General features: G+C 34.6%; 1 protein-coding gene across 2 annotated transcripts; it reads right to left on the bottom strand.

The window, feature by feature from the left end:
• Positions 1-5088: 5088 nt before the first annotated feature.
• LOC147075612 (uncharacterized) lies at positions 5089-26046 on the bottom strand. Of its 2 annotated transcripts, none has more exons than XM_085941895.1 (11): positions 25785-26046; positions 25548-25702; positions 21727-21849; positions 21297-21435; positions 20031-20583; positions 17192-18343; positions 15919-16052; positions 10622-10855; positions 9303-9549; positions 6784-6987; positions 5089-5668 (listed from the first exon to the last, which is right to left on the bottom strand). In XM_085941895.1, exons 2-11 carry the CDS (start codon positions 25681-25683, stop codon positions 5579-5581), a joined length of 3012 nt encoding a protein of 1003 aa, XP_085798021.1. In that variant the 5' UTR covers positions 25684-25702; positions 25785-26046; the 3' UTR covers positions 5089-5578. The 2 variants fall into 2 exon arrangements, with proteins under 2 accessions (XP_085798021.1, XP_085798022.1); XM_085941896.1 differs by having other exon boundaries at positions 25895-26046.
• Positions 26047-27377: the final 1331 nt, after the last annotated feature.

Below are 27377 nucleotides of genomic sequence, written 5' to 3'. Positions count from 1 at the left end.
ACTGCACGTCTTTCCTATTTGATTAGCCTGTTGTCGAGTCAGCCATGTCGCAAATGTTCAGCACCAACGAAGATTCTCACGTTTAGTTGACTAAAAGTAAAACGAAGAAGTGCGGTAAAACTACAACTTTGGTGGCTTGATGATATTCAGAAAATTAACGCGTTAGTGTGCGCATTGCCTTATGCCGCGAGGGGTGAAACAATTGAGGGAGTAATAGTAATTAACGGCATCTAGCTGAGACCCCTGTTGTGTTATTTCAAAAGGTTTTTCAAAAGAGTGAAAGCATTTGAATCAAAGAGGATTACATGATTTCAAGTGTTTTTGCAAGGAGACTTTTGCAATACCTAAGTAATTAATATTAGGTATAGGTATTCTTTTCCATTAGTTTTTTAGTATATTGTACCAATGGTTTGTTTTTACATGCACTCATGATTTTGGGGTTGGAGTCAACTTTGTAAATTGCATAATACCCAGTGGCGCATTTAGTGACTTAGATGCCCGACGCAATGACTGATTTTGAGGCCCTTACGATAAAAAACGAACAGGCAAATTTTAATTTTTCCTAAATTAATCCATGCGTTCAAACGGTTTTTTTTATGTTGTATAAATTATACATCCTTTAATCAACATTAATAGCATACATTAATAATTTATTACATGTTGGAGGCCCCATTTTTACAACGTTTTTCTTAGTTCGTATTCTTATTTGTCCTGTGGTTCTTTGTCCGGTACAAATCTTGCAATTGATTTTTAACTAACTTCCTGACTAGCTAGACATTTAAAACTTTTAGAATATATCAGAACACGATGCCAATGATTTTTTTTAATACTTTTAACCATATTTAAGTAGAATTGAATTCATTTTCAGTTAATTCTGTTTTGCATGAAAAGTTATTTCGACACCATTATTGGTTGCTAGGGGTCTGGGGGTCCTAGCAACTAAATTATTAATATATACGTGCGTTACTATGGAAATAAATCAATATGACATAAATTATTGTCAAGTACAATTTTTTTTGATCGTTTAAGCTAGTCAAGTCAAGTTTATACGGTTCAATAGAAAATTTAAAAACTATGTATATAAAAAGTTCTTTTTATCTTGTAATTTTTTAAATCTTATGACGAATTTATTGCGTCATATAAAATCCGCCACTGATATATGACGTATCTACATACTTATAATAGATAATATGAGAAAAACAATGTTCTCACAAAACCTTCTTATGAATATGCATCATATTTTTTATATTATGAAAGTGATTGTGAAAAGGCTAAGTATTAAATTAAAATAAGTGTTTGTGGCTAACATATTATTAGTACACGACTGAAGTGAGACTTTTTGTGTTGCTCTCCATTTTCGGACACATAAATTATTAATACGAGCCAAAATAAATTGCATATTATATTATATTAAAGTGGTTTAATAATTTTATATTGCCATCTGTTAATACTAAGACAAACTAATACTTTTAAAAATCGATAACATATTGGTTTGTGTCTGCAATAATAGTTTTCTTTTGTATCTATTTTTTGTGCCATATCCATTGTCGCTGATCTAAATAGGGATGGAGTATTACCGTCAACTAGTCTCCCAGATCGCAAATAAATCATACTTCGTACTTCTCATTGCTGCCCATATTCAAATCCAGAAATGTCCACAGAAAAACTAAGACCCAACTCTATAAAACCGTCATACGCACAGTCGTTGCATACGGGTGCGAGTCATGGACGCTAAATATGAAAGCAGCTGAAATGGTGGACTGCTTTGAGAGAAAGATCCTGAGACGGATATACGGACCCATGAATGATGGTGTGGGTGGATAAGTATGTACAACACGGAACTATTCCGCTTATACCGAGATTTAAAACTCTCCACCTTCATAAAACACCAGAGGCTAAGCTGGGCAGGTCACATCCAGCGCATGCCTGAGTCACGGATACCGAAGAAGATCCTCGAAGGAAACCCAGGAGGGGAAAGGCCAGTAGGAAAGCCACGCACACGATGGGGTGATAACATTACAAAAGATGCCAACCAGCTGCTAAAAATCAGGAACTGGAAAAGACGTGCGGAGGACCGTTCCGGCTGGAGGACGGCGGTGGAGGAGGCCAGGGTTCGACTTGAGCTGTAGCGCCATCGAAGTAGAAGAAGTCTCCAAGATTCTTGAGCCAGGATGTTCTTCTTCATTCTGGGCCTCGCTCACCATAAATCTTCTCTTGAATAATGAGTTAATATCTCTCGGGATACTAATTATTTCTTTGGTCTTTTCATCCTCGATATTCAGAACTTTCGTCTTTCTAGCTTACACGGAGCATGCGTCTGTATGTGCACTCAGCCTAAAGTTTTCTTAGCGTTGTTTCTGTGAGTATCCACACCTCCTCTCCATAATTATAAAAGGACTCAAAAGACATAACATCTTACCATTCTCATTCATACCAAGATTGTGATTCTTAGTGCTTTAGAACTGGGACATTGGTAATAAAGATATATTTCGATAGCCACCAAGAGGTAATTTTATCAAAAATTGAGTTATGGCCTTAAGTGGCAAATGGAAAAAAAAATGGTGCTATAGTCCGCATTCACCTCAAGCTTACGCTGTCGGACTAATGTGGGGGCCAATTTCGACATTTTTTTATAATACGATATAAGCGCTGATATTTAGGATGTTTCATAACCTTTCTAATACTCATCTAAATATTCAGTAGTCATTGTATAACTTGTTTTATACTTGTAACATTAAAGCAATGCGTTTTTATCGCATTGGAGATCTGGCAAATAAATATTATTTAATTAGTAACATTTTTCAATTTCATTTTCCGAACTGTCGAAAAATAGCTGGCCTATAAGTGTCCACCCAGTAAAAAATCACTGGCAGTGATAAGGGTCCATGGGTCCCAACACCCTATATAATATTCTATGGCATTTTATTAAGAAGAGATCATTGCTTCCAGGGCTGGATTTACCATTAAGGCTAAAGGGCCTATAATAGCCCGGGGCCCACAAATTAGCAAAATTGGCAAGATTGGCAGAAGGCAAGATATAATTTGAAAACATTTATGGAAATCTTTAAGGCAATCAATACACCTGCCCTCGTGCAAATGAATTTGCAGGGGCTTCAAAAACTCGACAAAAGTAGGTGGCTATTGTCAATAAAATATAGCTATTACATATTATTAAAATCTAAGTAAATATAATATATGCTACCGGAAGAAATGTTTACTATACAGAAATTCGTATATCAGGAGGTAAGTTTAGTATTCAGACGTTGACATGCAAAACTCATCAATTTGGCACACATCAACAGGCTATTGTGTAAGATGATGCAGCAAAAAAAACAAGAGGACTATTATAACGATTTAATATTTACAAAATGCTCTTATAACATGTTTTGTCCAGAGGCCCAATATTATGTATTAGCACGGGGCCAATTAAAATGTAAATCTAACCCTGTTTGGTTCAGTCAACTTTTTTCAAAAATAAGGTACTATAAGGGTGCGAGCAATATGGCGTAGTCCGACCATGTACCTAGTTCAATCTAATGCAGGGGGGGGCAAACTTTTTGGATGGAGGGCCAAATTCAAGAATTCAAAATGAGCGGCGGGCCGCAAGTAAAATACCATTTTTAGATATACACTATTTATTATCACGAAAAATAAACATTACGAAAAAATTAATGAGAAGAATGAAACTGTTGTACATTTTTTTTTAATTTAGGTGTTAATTTTGTAGTTGTAATTCTCAAAACTGCTTGTAAATGGGCATTGGAGATATCTGATCGTAAAGAATTTTTATTGAGGTTCATGATCGAAAATGTTTGTTCACATATACCTATAGGTTGATCCAAAAATAACGAACATTTTTCTTTCATAATCTTTAAGTTGGTCGAATCTGTCTGAATTAAGGGGCATTGTAAAATTTTGAGATTTCTTCACGACGATGCAATTCTCTTAAATCAGTGTCACACTGCAGATCAATAATCTCAAGTTGTAGCTCTGTCGGTACACTATCAATATCTATTGAAAATTGATCGCGTACTATTGCTAAACAAATTTTAATCTACTGTCAGTATTTTTAAAAAAATCATAAAATAGTTTTTCGTAATTAGAAGTACAATTAATGATGGCAGGCCACAGTTTGCCCTCCCCTGATCTAATGGTTCCATGAATAAACAGAACATGACGAAACAGAACGGTGACCAAACAGAACATGAAAAAACAGAACACAGATAAATAGAATTATGGACCTTTCAGGAAAAATATAACATTTAATATTGAAACTGTCGTATCTCTAGAATGTTGTATAGATTTTTAATAACACAGGTTTTCAAAAAATCTAATTATATCATTGTGAAAGCCTCAATGAAATGGGACTCACTCGGTATCGCCGGCAAACTAGGTATATCTCATCTTAATCAATCCAATACCTATGTTCAAAATACTTGGGTGACTAGGTTCAATGAAATAATGAGTTTAATAATTCTGTGGAGTTGTGCATGATTATCAAAATCACGCGGATAAATTGAGGGTTTTACGCCGAATGCCCAACATGCAGTGATCATATATCATAATTAAATATTTATTTAAGTATATTTCTTTTATAAACTTAAGTTTTATAAGTATTTAATTGATAAATAGATATAACAAAAATGAATGTTTTGTTTTGTCACTGTTCTGTTTTTTCATGTTCTGTTTTGTCACCATTCTGTTTCTTCATGTTCTGTTTTGCCCGGTTACCCAATCGAATAGCTCACTTGACTCTGATAGGGTTCACTGGATAGTGTTATCCATTTTCAGAGATGTACAAGCAAGGTTACTGTATCTAGATACTGAGCTAGGCGAATTAGATCTTTTGAGAGAGCCAAAATATTATTCAATTTTAATTCTGAATCCGATTCATAACTGAAGGTCAAGCATCGCCTTATATAGCTAAACATGTGACCCCTTCTCTACCATCTGTGTGATAATATTTGCAGCGTGCGGTAGTGGGGTCGCCCGGTCAGTGCTGTTGACGACGTCCGAACAAGTGAAGGCAGCCGCACGGCTCTATAGTTCTGAACAAAATATATGTGTAGGTAATAATAATAATCATAAAACTTCTGTATTTATTTTATTTTTATTAAAAAATGATTATTTACACATCAGTACCTTAATAATAAATATTATGTAATAGTTTCTAGTGATATTTCTCTAGTCGTAAAGTAAATTGCGTCAGTATGTATGTTTAAGAAAATCTTCGATTGGTATTACTGCTACATTTTTATTGTTACAAAAAGAGCACTTTAAAAATGAATACATTTTAAAATCGTCTTAGTGAAAATCGTTCAAATCCAACAACTTTAAACATAAGATATTATAACCACTTCTCAAGATATTATAACAAATCTTAAAATAGTTTGTATGTAATAAAATAGTTGTATGTAATAATAACAGCTATTTACTTCACCTGAAATTTTGTAGTGTTTAATTCAGTTCTCAATATATCAGAACATAACTAATGCTTTTTTATAAAGACACTTCGATATATCTAATAAATTATAATATAACTTAAGAATATCATTGTGCGTTTATGTGACTAAAGTAATCAATCTTTGTCAAATGTTTCTTGAACCTTCTTCCACTTTTCTACGAGTGATGAAACAGACCGGTTCTTGAGACTGCTGGACCCCTTTATCTGTAAAATAATTACAATTAAATTATTTACCTCAAATATACCTATGTCTGGTATGTAGATATACACCCGATCCTCTTTTTGCACGGCTTTTTTTTGCACGTTTTCGAAATAACACGGTTTAGTATTGATTATTTTTTATTTACACTGATTTTTTTGCTTTGGTTTTAAAAAACTAAAAAGAATAAAAATATGTATGTATGTACATATTTATCAAAAAATTACGTTGCAATGGACCGCACGCCACTGGTGCATACATAATATGTTGTCACCAGATGCCGCCCAAACATACATACGTACCTACATACATAGCGCCACTAGTCACTTCGGATTTGACACGAGACATTTTGCGTGCTTCGGCGTCAGTTTCATTGAATATTTCCAGCGATGAGTGATTTTTTGCCAGCGAAAAACAGCAGTTTATTGTCAAGTAGCGACACTGAATGAATATATTTCTCTATGTTAAACTTAATTTAAATCGAAAACTATGTATTTTTATGTACCTATTTAATATTGTTGTGTATAAATAATAAATAAATTCAATTTATTTATTTATGAGTTCAAGAATTTTGTATTTTGAGTTGATTTTAAGTAATGGTATGGTTTTGCACGGTAATCTTTGGAACGTATCCCCCATGCAAAAAGAGGATCGGGTGTATATTATATTCATATCAAATTACAATTGAATACATTGAATGAAAAAACATGGGTAACTCTGACAAAATTATGTTCTACAATGTTCTCTACGTAATCTTTTAACAAAAAATTTCCATAAGGACTTCTTCTTTCGACCATGTCCGATCCTAATAGGATCATATGGGCCTCCACAGAGTGGAGGTTTGTATTAACAGATTTTATTTTTACGAGAAATGGATGTCAGCCACTTGCTCAACCTATTAGGTCCATACCCTGACTCACACACAAATCGAAAAACAATATGTGTACTTGTCAGACCCAGGATTCGAACCTGGGACCCTCGACTCTATAGGCCGGCGTTTAAGCCACGCGGCCATCGTGGGTGTTCATAAGAACACAATTGAACAAATCAACCAATATATTCAAACAACACCGAATATATCTGCTAGTTTTACAATAATAAAAAGAAATACACCATCTACCTTTGATTTCTTCTTCTTGTCTTGCTTTACAACAGGGGTTGAGATTTTTGGTGCAGGCGGAGTTGGTGGCATTTGTAATACAGGTGGGGGGGCAACTGCTTCTGGAATCACTTCATCTAAAGCGGCCAAGTCTGAATAAAAAGAGTCTAAAGCGGCACTAAACGAATCATTCGTGGGGATCGCTTTTTCAGCAGCAGGCATTATCTAAGAAAAATAAATAGAAACAATCAATCAATTAATTAGTTAATTTTTGTATTAGTAATAATATCATATTCACATTGGAACGTAATATACAATTTATTATATTACTCAACAAAAACAGAAGATCTTTTTTCTCTATCAAAATAACCCTTTATTTGACAACTTCTTCTTTGTCCAAGTTGGTTTCTTTGATGAAACATATTAAGGACAAAACATAGTGCCTCAAATATCTGCCGCTTGCCAGTATTCTAGCATTTTTCCAGATCACACCACCATTCAGTAGCTCCGCCATATTTATTCAATACTATAAACCGTCCTTCCAGGATGCTGGAATCTGGTCGGTTCGCAGAAAATGCAAGGCAAGTTAAGAATCTCCGAAGGCATATATCCGTGTATGGCGTGAATATGTTGTGTGGTAAATCAGGAATGTTTTTTAAATTTTAGTTTGTTGAGATTTTACAAACATTTTATTAAAATTTAAAAACATCTAAAAACATAAACTTAATCTGATTTATGGTAGAAAGCTAAACATTCAAATAGCTGCCCTGAGAATTAATGTTTTTACACTTATCAACATAATACACGAATATAACACATGTTCATGCCAAGTGACATGGTCCACTCTCTTATATCTTTGTTTCTGACAAAATTACACTATCACACCCAGTATCTGTTCTCAACCTATGCCATGACATGCTACCCGTAAACACCATAAGAATGTAAGCATTGAATAGGTGGCATTTGGTTCTGACCGTGTATACCTGTCCAGAGATTACGCATTGAGTTAAATGCTGCTCCAGCCATTACCATTCGGACATCAAGCTCTTTCGCCAAGTGCTATCGCCCATATGTACCTGAAGCTACTTTTAAGTGCTATTGCACATAAGGTTGGTTTTATTTGCAATGATTTTATTGTGTTCTATGGGCGGCATACAACAATTAAGTTGTGATTATATTGAGATGGACGTCGCTTACTATCACGGCGACAAATTTAGTCTATGGTTTTGTCATTTTGCAGAATATTTTGTATGATCACAATCTCTTTAAATTCTATGATGGAAACTCTAATGCAGGGGGGGGCAAACTTTTTGGATGGAGGGCCAAATTCAAGAATTCAAAATGAGCGGCGGGCCGCAAGTAAAATACCATTTTTAGATATACACTATTTATTATCACGAAAAATAAACATTAAAAAAAATTTATGAGAAGAATGAAACTGTTGTACATTGTTTTTTAATTCAGATGTTAATTTTGTAGTTGATATTCTCAAAACTTCTTGTAAATGGGCATCGGAGATATTTGATCGTAAAGAATTTCTATTGAGGTTCATGATCAAAAATGTTTGTTTACATATATAGATTGATCCAAAAATAACGAACATTTTTCTTGCATAATCTTTAAGTTGGTCGAATTTGTCTGAATTAAGGGCATTGTAAAATTTGGAGATTTCTTCACGACGATGCAATTCTCTTAAATCAGTGTCACACTACAGATCAATAATCTCAAGTTGTAGCTCTGTCGGTACACTATCAATATCTATTGAAATCGATGTTCAACGTAGAAAATAGTGCTTACATAGTGCGAGACGAGACGCAAGGAAGATGTACTGAGATAATACATTTACGAAACAACTAATTCTTCAAATTTTAATCTATTGTCAATATTTTTTAAAAAATTATAAAAAAAGTTATTCGTAATCAAAAGTACAATTAATGATGGCGGGCCGCAAAAAAATACCCGGCGGGCCACATGCGGCCCGCGGGCCGCAGTTTGCCCTCCCCTGCTCTAATGTATTAGTATTTTGAATTATTATTCATTATTCACGCTAATTCAATTAATTTCAAGTTTCTACGTGTGAGTACGTTAAATTTACTTGCGATATTACATACATAGATAATATTTTGAACAGAACCCAACCTGCAAACCATAGATAATAGACAACATTCTTATAGAAAATACATAGTGCCAACCGCTAAAAACAAAAAACACCCGATTTTGACATGAGTCGAAAATGTGTACACATGTAGAAAATAAAATTCATTGAGTCATGAAGGTATCGATGTGGTGCGGTACAACGTGAGGTGACCTTATTGTTGTTCTGGTGATTTCGGCAAATTTTTCTAACTGACAATGTTTAAAGGTTCAAAAATATGTGCTATAGGATGGGAGCATCAGTCTGAACATTTTAAACACAAAGAATAATGACATTTCACACTTTTTTCCCGTAGCGGCAGCTTACTGTGACGTCACGTGATAGTACGCGACATGCAGCAGTTAACAAAATGACAGTTACAAAAACTAAGTATCAATGCACATACCGGCTGTTCGTCAGGCAGGTTATTGTTGGTATAGACAGCAGGCTGGGGTAGACTAACTGCAGCCGAAGTAGAATTCACAGCGATCGGCGGGGAATGAAGTGAAATAGGAGATGATATTATGATGGGAGGCGGTGGTGGAGGAGGTGGTTCTTTAGGAAGTGGGGGCTGTTGCGGGACAGTCGAAGCAGGCGGGGGTGGAGGGAATAGTTCCGTTCCAGGCGGCAGTGGCTCAATCGCAAATTTTAAACTGAAAATTTAGAAAAAAAATACATTTTTATATACTAGATACAGTCAGACACAAGACATTCATTGATTCACTTAAAATTGAATTTTTTACTCTCTTGAAAAAGTATCATAAAATAATTAAAATATTTTTTATTCAAGATTGATTTACACAAGATTTAAACCCTTAATTGCATGATGTAGCCTTTCAGCAACAGATTGTATAATTTTTTTATATTGTTTTGTGTGAATTAAATTTTATTTAAAAACTTGCAGTGGACAAAGTGTGCTGATAAAATAGTTATAGGTTTTATTCACAGATGTCACTATTCATAATAATATTAAACATTAGATAAATGTGATCTCGATTACAAAAGCAATATGCACATTAAAGGGTTCCCCATCATCCATTTAAGGTTTAAGAGAATATAAGATTATTTTTATTGAAAATTCGTAAGGGAATTTGGAGGACAGTTGGATTGGTAGCTTAATAAGACCATCACCCGGACTTCCAAGCCTTGATGTGGTTTCGATCCCAATTGGTACAAAGTTTTAATTATTTTGAGAAGATATTTTTTGTTATAGTAGTCCAGTCAATCAATATTATTGTTGAGTGCATAGAATATGTGAGAATTTTTGACTTCAGAACTTCAGAACTTCAGAACAGAAGGAGTAGTTAGTAGGTAAACATACTAAAAGTCCCCGCCCCTGGGAGGTGAGGTTAAGGCGGGAGGGGGGTCGAAAGGTCACATTTTTTGGTTTTTCGCTTATATCTCGGAAACGGTGCATGTAGAAAAAAAATGTTTCAAATAAAAATGAAAGCTAATTAAATTTCCTATAAAATTGTCTCTATACATATTTATTGAATTCCCAATGGTTTCCGAGATATACGTTATTGAAAATCGATAATTTTACTGGACTAGTGTTTTTAATGACAGTGTTGATATTGTGTCTTATGACATTGACAAACTGCCACCATATGAATAAATGAAACAAAAGTTTAATCTAACTTATTTAAAAAGGATGTTTCCTTCAAACTGTCAGTGCATAGAATCAAGAGAAAAAAACTAAAATATTGATACAAACGAATTAATTACCTTTTGACGGCTGTTTTTTGGTCAGCGGTAACCGGCAGCGTTGCGGGAGGCGGGGGTGGCGGTGACCACGGAGGCGGAGGCTGCGGTGGTGGCGTGAGACAGATGTCCATATCGGTGACGCCCGCCTGACCTTCTACCAATTCCGCGGGAGTCGACTGCGGCTGCCTCTCCTCCGGGTACTCATACTGCTGCTGTCCCGTGACACCGTGCTCGTACACATAGCATCCTGCAGCGCTAGACAACAAATTGAAAAGTGTTAGCCGGCTGCAGTACCAGGGAGTTTATCGTAATAAGATATTTATAAATTAGGACTAATTTCGACAGACACGAATGGCGGAGGGTCTTCAAAAGCATCAGGACCATTCCAATCATTGAAGATCACACCCCTCATGGCATTCAGGGAAAGAAGAAAAATCAGGAGTACTAAGTGTATTCATTTGGGTTAACCGCGACAGGTAATTCATTAATTTTTACAACAAACTCTCAGAATAATGTTTCATAACGCTTATAATTACCGATTGGCAAAACATCCACACAATAATAAATGTTTTAATAATATCAAAACCGCCTACGTTCAATCGTTTCAAGAAGAAATCGGGAAGAAAAATTAATTGCTTGATTTTTAATATTATTAAACAGTATTAGTATTTAACTGAATTCAACTAATTCAAAATCGGAGGCACCACAATTACAAAATAATTCATGAGTTATGATTTTTTTTATTTACGTGTTACTACCAATAATATGAAACCAATTGAAAATGCAGATTAAATGAGAAAAACACTTTGAAATTTTAAATATATCAATAACGTAACACAAGCTTCGTCAGATTTCTATTTAATTAATTAAAAACGCGACTTTAAATATATCAAAAACGAATTCAAATTACAATAAATTGTATGAATATAATTTTGTGAAAATAAAAATTTCGAATAATAGTAATTATCGAATTATAGTAGATTTCAAATTACAGTATATTTCGAATTATCGGTGATCAATAAAAATTACACAACATACATTCAACTACACGTCAATATTATTGCAATAGATAGTTTAAATAGGGTGAAAAAGTGTCTATAAAATAAGGTCTTTACGCTTCGCTGATCATAATCAATAGATTTATATTATTTATTTACAACCCAAGGAATACAATGTTTGTCGTTGCGTGTCATGGCAAAATCTTTTTACTGCGGAGAACATAACCGCAAAGTTTGCTTACCCTGAAAGCAGAGATCAAAGTATAGAAATCAAAAAGGAAAATAGTGAAAATATCAATTTATTAAAGTCATAAAATCGATCACTTACCAATGGCGAAAGTGGAAACTAACCTTGGCGGACTGCACAGCTGACCTGCTTCCATTCCGGTCTCCGACAAATCTTGGGATGACGATTCTCCTCTGCTTCACTCGCTTATAAGATATGTATTGAGGATTGTTACCTTTTCCTATCCCAAATGCTTAATATTCATATTTTAGATGCTTTTCTGATAAATCATTTGGCTAAGCTAACTATTAATTGAAATTATTTATAGAAATTTGATAACATCCTTAGGAATCATTCTACATTTTTTATATTATTATGTATCACCAATTCTGGAAGAGTGAATTTATATTTCAAGAGAAGTTTTCGCTAAAGAAATATGATTCACCTTTAAATTTTGCCTTTATTAAATACATACACAATCAGTGCAGCGGTGCTTAACTCTCTGTAAGTAACATAGATTAATATGCCTGTAATGAAGTTTTTGCCAGTAGTTGGCATTCATAATTTCAATAGATATAGTGACACATTAATATCAATACATAAATCAATCTACTAAGTTTTAGTTGAATGAATATTTATTGAATGGAATTGTAAACAATACCCATAAATATCAAATAATATTAATGTCTATGGTGATTTTATTATATCTAAATTCCTAATAATACGAAGACGATTCAAAAAGGATCCAACCTTTGTTTTTCCCGCAGAAACAACTGAAGCATGGGAGGTCTGCATTGAGGAAATGAAGGGTAACTTATAAATGCATGACTCTTTTCATCAGTCCCTGCAAGTCAGCCTGCGAGTGAGGAAACGTACTCACCACCCATCGGATTGTCAATTCATACGAAATGATGAAATATCAAATTTGGCGATACTCATTTGGAAACCATTCAGAAGATTCAACAGGTTTATAGGCGACGATGCCATGAGCATCAGACAAAGTAGAACGTGATATAACTGGTTCAAAAGAAAGTGGTGGAGAGAGTATCACTATCCTCAACAAGCCAAAATGACAAAATCATTGATTATGTGCAGACTACAAAGATGCAAAACTGTTGTCAGTTTGACATGCTGAACTCCACTTAATATGCACCCCATTTCACAGATGCCTCCAACAAAGGCAGGACTGCTGGGAGACGTGTGTGTAGTCCCAATGAAATTAGTTTGAGGGGGATTAGGGTTTCAGACCTCCACATGAGTAATTGTATTTTTCTCTACCAAATGTCAGATACTTTTTGAACAAACCTCGTACATTATATTAATAGGAGTATTTTAAATAAGTTTGGTCTACAACTTCTTATAATAGAAATGTATAATATCACAGTTTTAATTAATCACATAATTTTCATATAACAATATTCATTATCATTGGATTATTGAGTAGAAATAAGTCATTTCTGATAGAGAAATCAATAGAACAATATTTGATAATGTATGATGTGAAGAAATCCTTAGAAAACACATTTATAAAAATTATACATGAAAAAAGAAGGATTTTATAAAATTGTGGTCAGAATTTATTATTTACATACATACATGTAAATTAGAGTGTACATTATAATAAAGAAATAATTACTAATTGTAATAAAGATGTGAAATGTTTTAAGACAAATAAGAAAATTATTTTAAAATCTAGAATACACGGGGCATACGGAAACTCAAAACTCTTCAACTATATTTCTAGTGAAACAACATCACAAAACGTTTTCATCATTTCCAATTGATACCATGTGTGTCCCTTGTTACGGCAAAAAATAAAAACAGACAGTAACGGACAAACAAAAACTTCACTACTTCGACGATTTATAAAGAGTTTTGCGATCCCATGCATTCCCATTCCGTGAGTGTAGTACTACAAGGTTCCAAGTGTTAATTTTTGGAGAAACAAAAGTAACAAAGAGGCAGCGTAGAATACTACTTCAATGTTAGATTTGTTTTGTCAAAAATCTTTATAACCTTGTAGTATTAGGCTCGCGATTTGTGTTAATAATGAAACACTAAAATATACCACTGTATAAATAAAAAGAGTATATATATGTATGTACTTTCAGTAAGGCTAATAAATTCTTCAATATAGAATATATCTAAAATTAGCAGGTACAAAAATATTACATACTAAGAAAAAACAAAAAAATACACAGCCAATGATTAAAACAAATACCTGTAGAAAAGGACATGTTAATAAATATAATATTAGAACAGGTAATAAGCAGTCATTATGTATATCAGTAATTATAATTACTTATTAAAATCGTAGCCTTATTATAAATACACATACATTAATTATGTGTATGTAAACAGTATTTTTGTAAAAATGCACTATGAAATCTGTCAATTTGAACATTTAAAGTAATATATACGTTTATTATTATTAACATAAGTGTGTATAAAAATGATTTTGTACTTTTACTATAGGAGACTAGATGATTAGACTAGCTTAGATTGCTCTAGAAGCAAATGATCAGTTCCAATAATTTTTCACAACATGAAATTATTAAATGACTATGTAATTTCGTGTAGGTACATATTTTGTTGATCTGGTGTATAAAGATGTAATTTTTTGTTCTCAGTTTGTTAACACATCAGTTGCCTATACTGCCCTAATAAAACGAAAAACAATAACTCACATTTCGACAAATACCATAATATTAATAAGTATTAAAACATATTTTTGCAATATTTAAAACTCATACAGACAGCTGGGTAATGTCATTCTAAATGAATGAAACTGGTCCAAATCATTAGTAGATTATTAAACTACTTTTATTTATAATTATCTCATTCCATCAAAGTGATTAATGTATTTGTTCAACAAATATGATTCTTATGTCTACAGTCGAGATACATTGAATGTCATTAATCGGTAATTATTAACTGTTATTCAAGTAATTGTAGAGTGTGCACGCGCAGATTGTGTACAACATTATGCGCGCACAACACACCGCCATCAGGACAACCTGACAGCTTATAGCTGCCAAATAACTGGCAAGAATCCACGCAAACAACCAAAAAGGAATAAATGATTTGCAAGCATTTGTATAATTGCAAACCTTGTAGATTGTGTAGATAACTAGGAATAGTTGTTAACTATTCGTCCAACCCATTAGGTCTTTGCACTTTTAAATTGCACAAACTGTATATTAACTAAGAATAATTTGCCATAACAAAATACCATGATGGCCGCGCGGCTAAGTGTCGGCCTATAGCGTTGTGGGTCCCAGGTTCGAATCCTGGGTATGGCAAGTACATATATTGTTTTTCAATTTGTGTATGAGTCAGAGTATGGACCTAATAGGTTGAGCAAGTGGCTGTCCATTTCTCATAAAAAAACAAAATCTGTTAATACAAACATCCACTCTGTGGGGGCCCATATGATCCTATTAGGATCGGATATGGTCGGAAAAAATTTATAATCATTCAAATTACATTATGCAAGTTGTATGTCAATGAAAAAAAAATTTAATAACAATTACCGGCCAACCGGAATTTAAAAAATGGTGACAATTTTGATTGTGGAATACAATGTTGCCTTGCTAATTAAGATTTTCACATCTGTCATTCTGCATGACTTCTTACTTTATTTTAATTTAACGTAATGTCGACATTATATGCATCTCGGCCTAAAACATTATCTCTTATATATTATTTTAATTATCTCCCAATTACCTAATATGTATGGAGTTATGTTATTTACATTAAAAGGGTAGTATAGCTACTTATGTGGAAATTTAGATTAAAAAGAACGAAGAAGTTTTAACTTAAATATATCCATAATTGATGAATATGATTTTTGGGCATAAATAATGACATATTATTGTCAAATTTTTTATTTTTAATTTTGAAACTACCTTTGAAATTTGGCAGATAACAAATAAAAATATGGAACTCGAACGACGTAGTAATGACGAGATGTATTGCAGCGAAGGTTTCCATAAGAGTTCTGCGCAGACGATGCTGTCGGTGGTTTGTTTTAGGAAACGGAGGCGATGAAGTTTCTGGAACAAGTAGTAGCGGATGTTGTGGAGTGAGTGTACCTGTGAAAGCGGCAAGTCCAGGGGGGAGGCGCTGCTTTGGTCTCGAGGCGCGCCAGGGCCGTGCCCGCCGTGTCCAACCAGTCGCGGAGGCGCCACACTAACAGAGCGCCGCTTCCCCAAGCGCCCCACAGTGTCTGCAATCACCGTAAATGATTTTCTGAATAATTTAATTCAGAACTTCTGTTGTTCGATATAGGAAACTCATTGACTGCCTACATACTATTTATAACTGGTAGCATTACAGACAACTAACTCTTGAATTGTACTACAGATGATGTGGTAAAAACTTGGTAGTAAACCGTTATTTAACACTTACCTTGACATCCAAAAAATAAATTAATTACATGAGTTCATTAACCCATTGCAGACAGATTTAATTTTTCAGGACCACTTAAAAAGGCACACTGATTACTAAAATTGATATAACTCATGTATTATTCATTCAATTCAAATAAATCTTTTAAATATTTATATATTTGGAATTTTTCTATTAAGTATTTACATTTTAAGTAAACTTTGTGTATAAGAGGAATGAAAAAAACATGTCAAATATAGTTTTTTGGGTTTTTTTAGCCTTTTTTAATACAAAATGACATAGATAAAAAGTCCATGATAGAAGTAAATAATAAAAGGAAGATATATTAAAACTAGAGCTAAATATAATACTCTTCAAGATATTTAGAAGATGGAGGGCCATTTTATGATTATTACTGTCTCAAACACCTCATACCTAGCGAATTGATCATTATTTTGACAAATTTAAAAATATATTAAACTGTAAATAACTAACATCATAAAATGATAACTACATATATTATTAAATAATTTCAAATTAAAAAATCAAAATATGATTAAAATTTTTTGATTTTCATCATGTCATGCATCCTGTAACACCAGCGCCAAATTGGCGCCGATAGGGCACGATGGGTTAAACAATTCCCAATTTACAAATAGATTGATTATCCCATTCAAATGTACATTAGAACCTTGATTATCTGGATCTTTTTGATCATCAGTTTCGTATATAAAATAACCAGAGGTACATGTTCCACAGTTTGGGAAACACTGATTTCTAGAAAGGACCCAAATGGGTTCGAAATTTGAATTACAAAGACAACGGTATATTGGCCATATTATGTTGACAGTGGAAAACATCAAAAATAAATTTACTTCCATGTTAGAAAAGGTAATCAGGTATTTTCTGAAGGTTTCAAAACAAACACTGTTTCTGCGAAAAACTAAGAAGACATTGAATAAATGTAAAATATTATACCTGTAATTCAATGGAGAGCTGCTGCATAGGGGTGACAGGCGGCAAACTCTGCGTGAGAAACCTTAGCTTGGCCTCGATGAGCTCTTTCTGCTTCTCCAAATCATCACCGTCCTTCGCAGGCTCCGCATCACTTCCGGTATTAATTTTTTCCGCTACCGGAATTAAAGACTCCCCTTTCTTAAAGAGGATACTGCCTAATTTGAAATTGGAGTAATTCGACTTCTTAACTTCGACGTCTTGTTCGAAATCGTCTTCCGAGAAGTCGCGTTTGAATCCAAGACCCATCCTTCCGCCCGACACTTCAAAGTTCTCCGAATACTTTGTTGTATAATTCAAGTCGCGCTTAGAATACGACTCAACAGGATTTGTCGGTAGAATTTCTGTTTTTTTAACTGGTAACACATCGATAGCGATACGTCGTTTTCTCTTAAACGCTGCACTCTCAATACCTAAATCTTCTGCGTTCATTTCATACTTATTAAATACTTTCACATCAACAACATCATCAACTTTGATCGGTTCAGTTACCGGTGGATCAATTTTATCATCATTTAAATCAGCAATACTATCAACAGCTGCGGTAATATCATTTATTTCGTTTACCGTATCTGAACTTTTTTGTTCAATATTATCAGCCTGTACAGCACTAGGAAATAGAGGTTTAAATACAACTTCCGGCTTGGATTCTGACGTATCTTCCAAAACCATCATAGATTTATTAGTCATCGACTCATCTTGTGAACAAATCGTCCCGACGGAGACTCCATCGGACACAGTAGACGGCTGATCGATCGGCTGCTCCATTTCGATTTGCGCTATCAAATCGTCGACGTCCATATCGAGAGCCGCCGAATTCTTGGGTGCCGGCGATCCCCTTTCAATGGGAGAACTCCCTCGCGGAGACTGCGTGGTCGAGTTAACAACGGAAGCACTCTTCGGGGACCCGACTAGATATTTAATCTCGCTCGGGACTAGTTCGCCTAATTTTTTCAACAGCTTTGCCTGGGTCACCATCAATTTATCCATCACTGTTTCGTCCAGATTTTCAGTCTCTATATCGCTTGAACTCTTATTGTCTATTTCGTCTGTGTTTTCCGCGGCTAACATGATTTTATTTTTGCCGGTGACTTCAGCATTGGAATCTGAGATAACCTAAATCCAAAAAAAAATAGTTTTTTAAACTGGTCAAAGTGAACTAATTACTGAACCTGATGATTCAGAGGGCAAACCTACCAAATTCTTGATTTTCATACACCTTATTTCATAACTATGTTTCTGCTGATAGTGACTTTTGGATGAATGTCGACTACATGTGCCACATAATATTATATTTCCTGATACTTTCAAGGATAATTGTTTCTTTGTACATAGTGGGTATCTGTGTAGCATTGAAGTTAACGACCCCACCGAACCACACCCGATCTTAATCGGGCATATCCGGGACCCTACGTTTGGCTGTGAAGCATCATTTTAATATGACTGGAAATGTCTCAGGAGTAGTTAGTTACCCAGGACTGATGTCGCCACTCAAATGTGCTTTGACTGAATTTACATAACTTTGTTATTTAGAGTTCCCCATAAGGCCAAATACCATCTAAGAATAAAAAAGACCACCATACTCGATCCGAATTATGATGGCATATAGCTGGAAAATACATGCTGTCCCGCTTTGACATTTATCTCGCGCAGTGGCAGTAACACGTGGTATCTTATATTGACATTGATCAATACAATGTGACATTATACAAACATCCGTACCTAACATTTTTTTTTAGTCTTATTGAGCTGTATTCTGATATTGACATTGATCAAGAAAAAAAACATATTACCCATTCGCTGCGGACCTTTTGATTAATGTTGAATTACCATTAAAGGACAGTATCATAAATTCACAGATACGTAGATACAATGTTAAATGACAGGGACAGAAGGTCCAATTTAGCTATCTGACTTCTTACATTGTATAGACCAGGGGGTAGTCAACCTTTTTATACCTACCGCACACTTTTGTATTTCTGTTAGTAGTAAAAATTTCTAACCACCCACTGGTTCCACAGAAATGGTGATTTATAAAGTAGGAAAGTAACTTTACTTTATAAAAGTTAGGTTTGGGGGAGCGCCGGCTACCGTCTCTGCCTGTCTGTTACAGCTGGGTAGCGTGGGGGGAGGTATTCTGGGACGAGGCTCTTTTGTTTGCGGTCGCACTATAGCGCCATTTAGTTTCACTTACGTAACATGAACTAAACTTATGCAAGGGCGATACAAATAGTATATTTTCTGAAATTTAAATTATCACGGGGAATTTTATGAAAACATAATGAAAATGTTTTAAAACCCCTACCGCCCACCATGAAAGCTGGAACGCCCACTAGTGGCCGGTAGGGACAGGTTGACTACCCCTGGTATAGACTCTATACATATATTAGGGAAAAAAATGTAATAATCAGAAGCTGGCGAATCTCAAACTGTTTCTCCAGAGAGAAAAGGAGACTCTAGCAAGCATATCATCATGTAAAATAACCTTCCTCTCTCTTCGTCTCAGATTGAAAACTTAGCCTTCACTTATAGAACAGTGAGCAAAACAATTTGCTACAAACGTCTATATCAGGGTGCTTTATTCATCATTGACATTGATTTCACCATAGCTTTAGTGATTCACTATAAAATATTTGAACACATTTAAAACATTGACATATTCTCATTATAAATGTCAAGTATTTTTACAGTTACTTATTCAAATTATGTAGCGAGGTTTCAAACCTAATAACAGTTCTGTAGAATCCCTCACATTCAAAGTGCCAAAATACTTAATTTAAAATATATCAACATTATTACTTACGGTTGTGTCAATTCCATTAACTTCAGTGGATACACTTTCTTCTTCAACAGTATTTCCATTATTGGTAATGACATTATCTAATTTTTCTCCACTAACTACAATAATTGGACCTTTTTCCTCCGCAGATGCTAACTTTTCTGGGATACTATTTACTTCTATTGAACTAGAAACATCTGTCTTTTTACTATCATCATCTATTATCACGGCATCTTCGGGCTTTGTTTCCGGGTCAACTTTTACATCAGGGAGATGCGGACCGTGATCAACCGAAGCATCAGGTATCGGTAACGACGGTCCATACGTCACGGGCTGATCGTCAGCATTTTTAGGAAGCTCCGGGCCATATATTAAAGTTTCAAAAGGAAGTATCTTTTTAGTTTTCTTGGAATTTGGTGGATCATCATAAGGAAGACTTGAGGGTGTGGCGTTTTTTCGCTTTTGGCCAGCATTTCTCGGATAGACTCTCACAATAGATTTAGCCTTGGCGTCCATATGGTTCTCTTCGTCACTGCCAGAGTCTGAATTGTAATATGAAGTGATCAGCTCAATTTTTCTGCAAAGATACATAAATTGTATTTATTAGTCCAGTCTAACAAAGACATACGTTCCAGTACACAATGTAATAGTAAACTCTGCAAGAAAATATTGTTCCAAATATGGCAGCGTGTTTTACAGAATTTTATCACTGCTAACAATTTGGTCAACCAGAGAATTCTAAATAATGGGACGAAGAATACTTAATCATCCAATGCTGGCAATGTAAACTGTGAAAATAATACACAAAGTGACAATACGACAAAAATAAGTTCATATGAGTTTGGTTGATACGACTTTTCTTTCGTCAATGTCGTCGTGCCACCATATGAATCTAGTTTCAACGGAAAGTACAACAATAATAATGTTGATGTAAACACAAAGAGTGTCAGTATTCTAGAACTATTTTCTTCATCAATCATTTATAGTTAAACAGTTCAATCGGTAAGAACCACAAATAGTATTTGAATTGCGCATGAACACCAGGCAGTTCTCATGAATTCTACCACCTTTATATCCACATCTATACATAACATAGAGATCCGGGATCGAGCCCAGTATATTCATTTCTAATAATGATGTTGAACTTTCTGTGATTACTCTATAAAAATCGCTTGAACAATCAGTGCAGTATTCCCAGTGCTCTTTTTACCTCACTTTCAAACAAAATTTGAATGGTTACACAGAAGAAATTTTAAATAATAATAGGTATATTAATTTATTATGACTCACTCTTCTTCTTCACTGGATGGCGATTTGGGTCTAGGTGGTTTGGATTTAATGAATGGCTTCTTGGTAGCACCACGAGCTTCTGATATTTTCACTTGTTGAATACTCCGGGCAGCCGCTACATTAACTCCACTTTTACTAACTGAAAAAAAAAACAATAAACAAACTTTTCCCGAAGCAAAACAAACTAGACCAGAGTTTCATAATATTTTATTGAGTCAGAATGGTTCTCCTTGCAAGCTCTGGAGGTCAATAACTATTTTAGATAAAGAACGTGGAGGACTGAGCAGAATGAGAGTCTAATAGGCAGCCAAGTTCCACCCTGGGCAGTAGTGCCACAAAAGAAGAAGAAAATGGATCCGATGATTTATTACAGAGCAATATGGTCAACAATGAATTCTTTGAATTTAAGAATCAAACTAAATTAACATACCTTTTGGAGGAACAGTCACAGGAACTGGTAAAAACCCAGGAGGCGGTTCCCAACAGACTTGATTCGTGACTTGTTCCCAATAATACGGACAACCCGTCGCAGGGTCCACACACATTGACCAAACTGCAGTTGAAAAAAAAACAACCTTAAATTAATATTGTATGCTTTGACAACATTGATAATTTAGCATGTTTTGATGTTTTTTATACAGTATGTACATGTAATTTAGGTCCTGTTATTTGAGATTTTTTTGTGATTGTTAATCCGAATAATCAAAACAATGACTCTCTAAATAAATGATCAAAACAATGATATTACATAACTTGTTTACGGTTGTAACACTAACACAAAAAAAAACATCAAAATTTAACGAGGTTGCCGGCGACATGTTGCCAATGTGGACCCAGCATTATGTTTGCTACAAACGAATCTGCATTTCGAAATGACTTGTTGATAATTTAATCATTAGTCTTCATAACCTTTCTCAGCATCACTCTCATAATGTTTAGGCATTGTCTGCAAAATTTTCTTTAACGTCTCTGTATTGCAGTAAAACCTCGATTTAACAGACAAAGTTTCCAGTCCGTATGTTATACTTATGTGAAAACTAACACCCCGTTAAAAAATAATGTACAGCGCTTGATTAGCACATGATCACACAGGATTGCGTGACAATTGGTTCTGTTGTCAGCTGGCGGGCTCTATGTTACGACCGTACTCCCTGGATAAACGTCAGATTTTCATAGTCAATACTTGAAAGCATCTAAGCGAGATTTTTTGAGCATAGACAATCATCTAAAAAACCGCTATTATATGGCGAAAACGCTATTATAAGCGTAGACAATAAGTAAAAATATAAAAATAATTTACAATGTAAGTATAAAATTCAAACATTTTAAATTAACAAAATTCGCCGTTTTCAAAAATAAGTATAGCATAATAGAGTTCGCCAATGCATTTCATAAAATTTAAATAATTATAAAGTAACCTAAAACATTCGTGCTCACACCAAAGCGAATTATTCGCCAATCAAGCTCGTATTGGCTTACGGGAAAGAGCACGCAACGTTCAGATTTTGGAAGGGAATTAAGTTATTATCTTACAAAGTTCAATATGGAGCGCTGCAATTGTTTGACGTTTCGGTATCGAGCATTCAAATAATATATCAAATTTTATATTATCATTGATACAATTATTTGCTCCGACACTGCCATCCATTCGCATTTACCACGTCAAAATAACCCGAAAAAAGCACCCGCATCGATATGGAAGGTCCGGTCAAAAGAGTCTCAAAAAATAGCCAAATATATGACAAATTGATGGCTTTCATTGTATCTTTTGATCCCCTGCGTGAATAAATGTCACGTTTGTTCATTAACAACAGGTAAGTAGGGAGCATTACAGCGGCATAGGCTTTTTTTGAGACTCTTTTGACCGGACCTTCCGTACCAATGGCGGGTGCTTTTTTTTGGATATTTTGACAGGGTACTTGGTGAATAATCGCGTTGGTTTGTGCGAGCCTTAACCTTCACATAAAAACGCTCTAAATAGATAAGTAGGTATGCGAAAATAAGGAACATTTTTCAAAATAACGTTATAGAAAACAATATTTGATATATAAAATTGAGCGGTGTTAACTAAACGACATTGTTATAATTTCTTCAATGGCTTTTATTTACTCTTTGATTAGTGATTGTTCTTATAAGATTGTAATATTTATATCCATAGTCAGTATTCCGTATTAACGCATAACCGAGAAAATTAAGATTAAAAAAATACGAGGTTAGTTTGGTTTAATATTTAATATGAAAGATAACACGCTTCATGCATATTTATGATATGTATATTATGCCGAAAGGTAAGTTTTAAGTAGGAAAAGTGGCATTTTAATGAAAACCAGTGACGTTTAATTTCAATCAGTGTGAGCCATTTTATCGAGGCTATTTGACCGGGCCATTTGTTTGTGGAAGCGAAATATTAAATATCATAAACTGGAGCCTGTTTTATTTATTATACATTTAATTAAATGAATATAAATTAAATACGGAATACTGACTATGGATAAATATTATTATCTTATAAAAACAATCACTAATCAAAGAGTAAATAAGAACAATTCAAGCCATTTCCACTCGTATTTCTTATTTTATTGATTAAATTTGAGTCGAAATTATCTGAAATAATAACAATATCGTTTAGTTATGTAACACGGAAAAATTTTATACAAAAAATATTGTAATCTATAACGTTATTTTGAAAAATGTTCCTTATTTTCGCATACTTACCTACGTTAGAACCCTAGAACGCCTAGAACGTTTTTAGACGAAGGTTTAAGCACGAGTGTCTTTGTGTCAAAGATTACTTTATAATTATTTAAATTTTATGAAATGCATTGGCGAACTCTAATATGCTATACTGATTTTTGAAAACGGCGAATTTTATTAGGTAATTGAAAATGTTTGAATTTTATTCGTTGTAAAAGATTTTTATATTTGTTCTTATTGTCTATGCTTATAATAGCGCCTAAGCCATATAATAGCAATTTTTCTGATGATTGTCTATGCTCAAAAAGTGGCGCTTAGATGCTTTCAAGTATTGACTATAGAAATCTGACGTTTTGAGTACGGTCGTAACATAGAGCCAGCTGGCGTGACTTTGCAGCAATTTAACGCATGCAGGCCGATGTTCTGACGTGTAAATTGTTTTGTTTTATAAAATTCTAACTAAATGAATCTAATTATTACCCCAATAAGAGCTTCGTTGAAGACCAAAACAGTTTCGGTTTTCAGTTTTAAACAGAACAACTTTTGTTCATCAAACTCGTCGGATCACCTTTGACACTTTTCGATCCTTCAAAATAAGTTGATCGGTGGTTACTCAGTGGAAGGCATTCGGCCATAGACTACTACTACATAAACACTAAGAAAAGGAATCGAGACTATTTGCCAGATGAGAATTGGACTGAACTTTAGAAATCACCATGGGGAGCTGACAGGGCTCTAGCCTGGGGGATTGACCAGATAAGTAAGATAAACGCACATCACAAATTTGCTCGAATCGTAAAAAATCGCCTGCGGTACTAATTTCCTTCAGGCGTATTAAATTTTAAAATATGTGGTTGTAATATATGGACTCTTTTGGTGATAGAATTTGATAAATCTAGAATGATCTGAAATTCGCACAGTTCATACTATCCATATTATTTACTATTTCGGGTTACAGCATATTCAAAGCCGGTAAATATGCCGCAGATGCCTGCATGACATTTTATAACTTTCTTTTAGACCAAACCAAACCACCCTAACATAACCTACCCAAACCCAATATAAACTTAGTGTGTGATATGTAATAATGATGCATCAAAATGTATAAAAAAATTAAATTTAAATTACTTAACAATTATTGAATAGAAAAGCATCTGTGCCGACAGAAAAAAGGGCGAACACCACAGCTATTGTGTCCTGATTAGGGAGCCATTAGATATAATTAGCATGTTATTTAACCGGTTAAGTGCCCAAAGCGTCTTTGGACGCCCTAATTACACCAATTCTTATGTTAATTACTATCAATTAACTAATTGCGGCATAGAAAGGATTAAATGTGGTAATTAAAAAGTAATTAAATGCTCCACAGTGTATCGGTTAATAATATAATTTTCTACATAGAATAAACTGTTTTTGTTAAAAAAAAGCTCATGTGGGCATCTGCGGCACAATTACCTTAAAGCCTAGGATGCAACTAACGGTTGGTGTGCAGAATTCAGAATATTGTGAAATTATGTTTTTAAGGTTATGTTGTGAAAAAAATGTAGGAAACCTCACCGCCAAGTTGTTGGTCGGGTGCATTTGGTAATGCTGGTGGATTTGAAGCTTCCTCATCGTTGTCTTCGCCGCCGCTACTTTCTCCGGATCCATACTGTCCTATTAGACCAGCCAGTGCACTGGGCGTATGATTCATCGTCAAAATCGTGCGAAAGCTAAAACAATACCATCAATATATATCCTAAAAAACCACATTAAATGAAAATTACAATATACTTTTATTTGGTAGTAACTCACTCTTATAAATCCAAAGCTTATTTCAAGCAATAAGTACTTTGATAAATTAAATCACGACATGTTGGACAAGAAGGCAAAATTCATAAATAAAGTTTTTAAAGTAAACATACGAATCACGCAGTCAATGTTATATACAAATTGTAGTGAACATCAGAGCAAACGCGTACGAGTATTTTGAGTATTGAATTACAATGCATAGTCTATTTTTCACCAATTTGCGAAATATTGCTGTGCGGTCAGATAAGAATATAAAATTGTTTCTGTTTGACATTTTTATGGCCTGCGATCATTGCCATTGGTGGTAACCTAATTTAAAGCATTATTTTCAAGCATGGCAAGTATAAATTGCCATCATTTTTACACAATGATCCAAATAATTCACGTAAAAAGAGTCTTCGCTGGTCATTTTAAATTCATAAAGCATGGACACTTCGATACAAATATCATTATCCTTCTATCTACGCAAACAACACTGAATTTAACCAGTACCAATTCATAGCTCTGATAAATTGTATGCTTCAAATACACTCTATGACGATCGGTCTTTAATGGCTCAAATAGACTCTATGACAATCGGTCATAATAAATGCCGAAAAACCCGTTTCTTATGTTGGCGTCCTGTGTCACAGGGTGTCACAGTGTGTAAATAGGATCTCATAGCTGTCATACAATATGTATGTATAATATGTCTATAGACACTAAAACGCTCTTATCATAATACAATATGTGCCCGATCGTCATATAGTCTATTTGAACCCAACTTCATCTACCTATCTATTCAGTATTTTATCAGTATACCCACAAAATCACCCCGTATCTTGTTTAGTATTGTATGTTTCATGCCAATTTACCGGTAATAACTATTATTCGAATTTGACTTTGAAGTCCTTGAGATAGCGTTTGCTTTTCCTTCTTCGCGTGAGGTGTTATTCTACTAATTTAATTTCCTTTTTCTTGTCGTTGGTCATTCCTCCCTTTTTATTTACTGGTCATACCTGCGCGTCCCTTTTTTATGTAGGGTGTTTGGGACTCCTTTGTATTCATTCTGGATTTGACTTTCGTATTGTTTAGATGTAGCGTCTGACATTTCGTTCTAACTATCAAAATAAAATATCTTGGACGAACCTTTAGTGATCGTTAAGTGATCATTGATCATGGCGCAACATCTGAATAAACGTGGGGAGGATATTCTAAAAGCAATGGACACCAGACGGTGAAGCAGAACTGTCACATGAAGAAAAGTTCAACGTACGAGCATCGATTAAGATGCTGATGTTTGAGGTATCCTCGTTACGTACCTTATTTCAGCAGGGGGACCGGCAAGGAGTGGCACAACGCCCAAAAACAATTCTTGGCGGCCCCTACGTTCGTAGAGTTAGGGCTCAATGACGAGTTGCGTCGGTACGACCACTCGTCATCAGCTAACCATCTGATGGAGAGGACCATCGCGGCCCTCCAGAATGCGATGTTTATCCAACGGGACAGCTTCTGGAAGGGTATGCAAAAGTTAATGACTCGAAACATCGTGACAGCGATGGGCCTGTACAAAAAAATCGAAGAGGGTTTTGGGGACAACGCATAATAAAATTTCCG

The sequence above is a fragment of the Rhyacophila brunnea genome, unplaced genomic scaffold (assembly GCF_057557595.1).
Source record: "Rhyacophila brunnea isolate RB1 unplaced genomic scaffold, BYU_Rbru_1.0 scaffold_14, whole genome shotgun sequence".
Lineage (NCBI taxonomy): Eukaryota > Metazoa > Arthropoda > Insecta > Trichoptera > Rhyacophilidae > Rhyacophila > Rhyacophila brunnea.
This window is presented reverse-complemented; position numbering and strand designations above follow the sequence as displayed.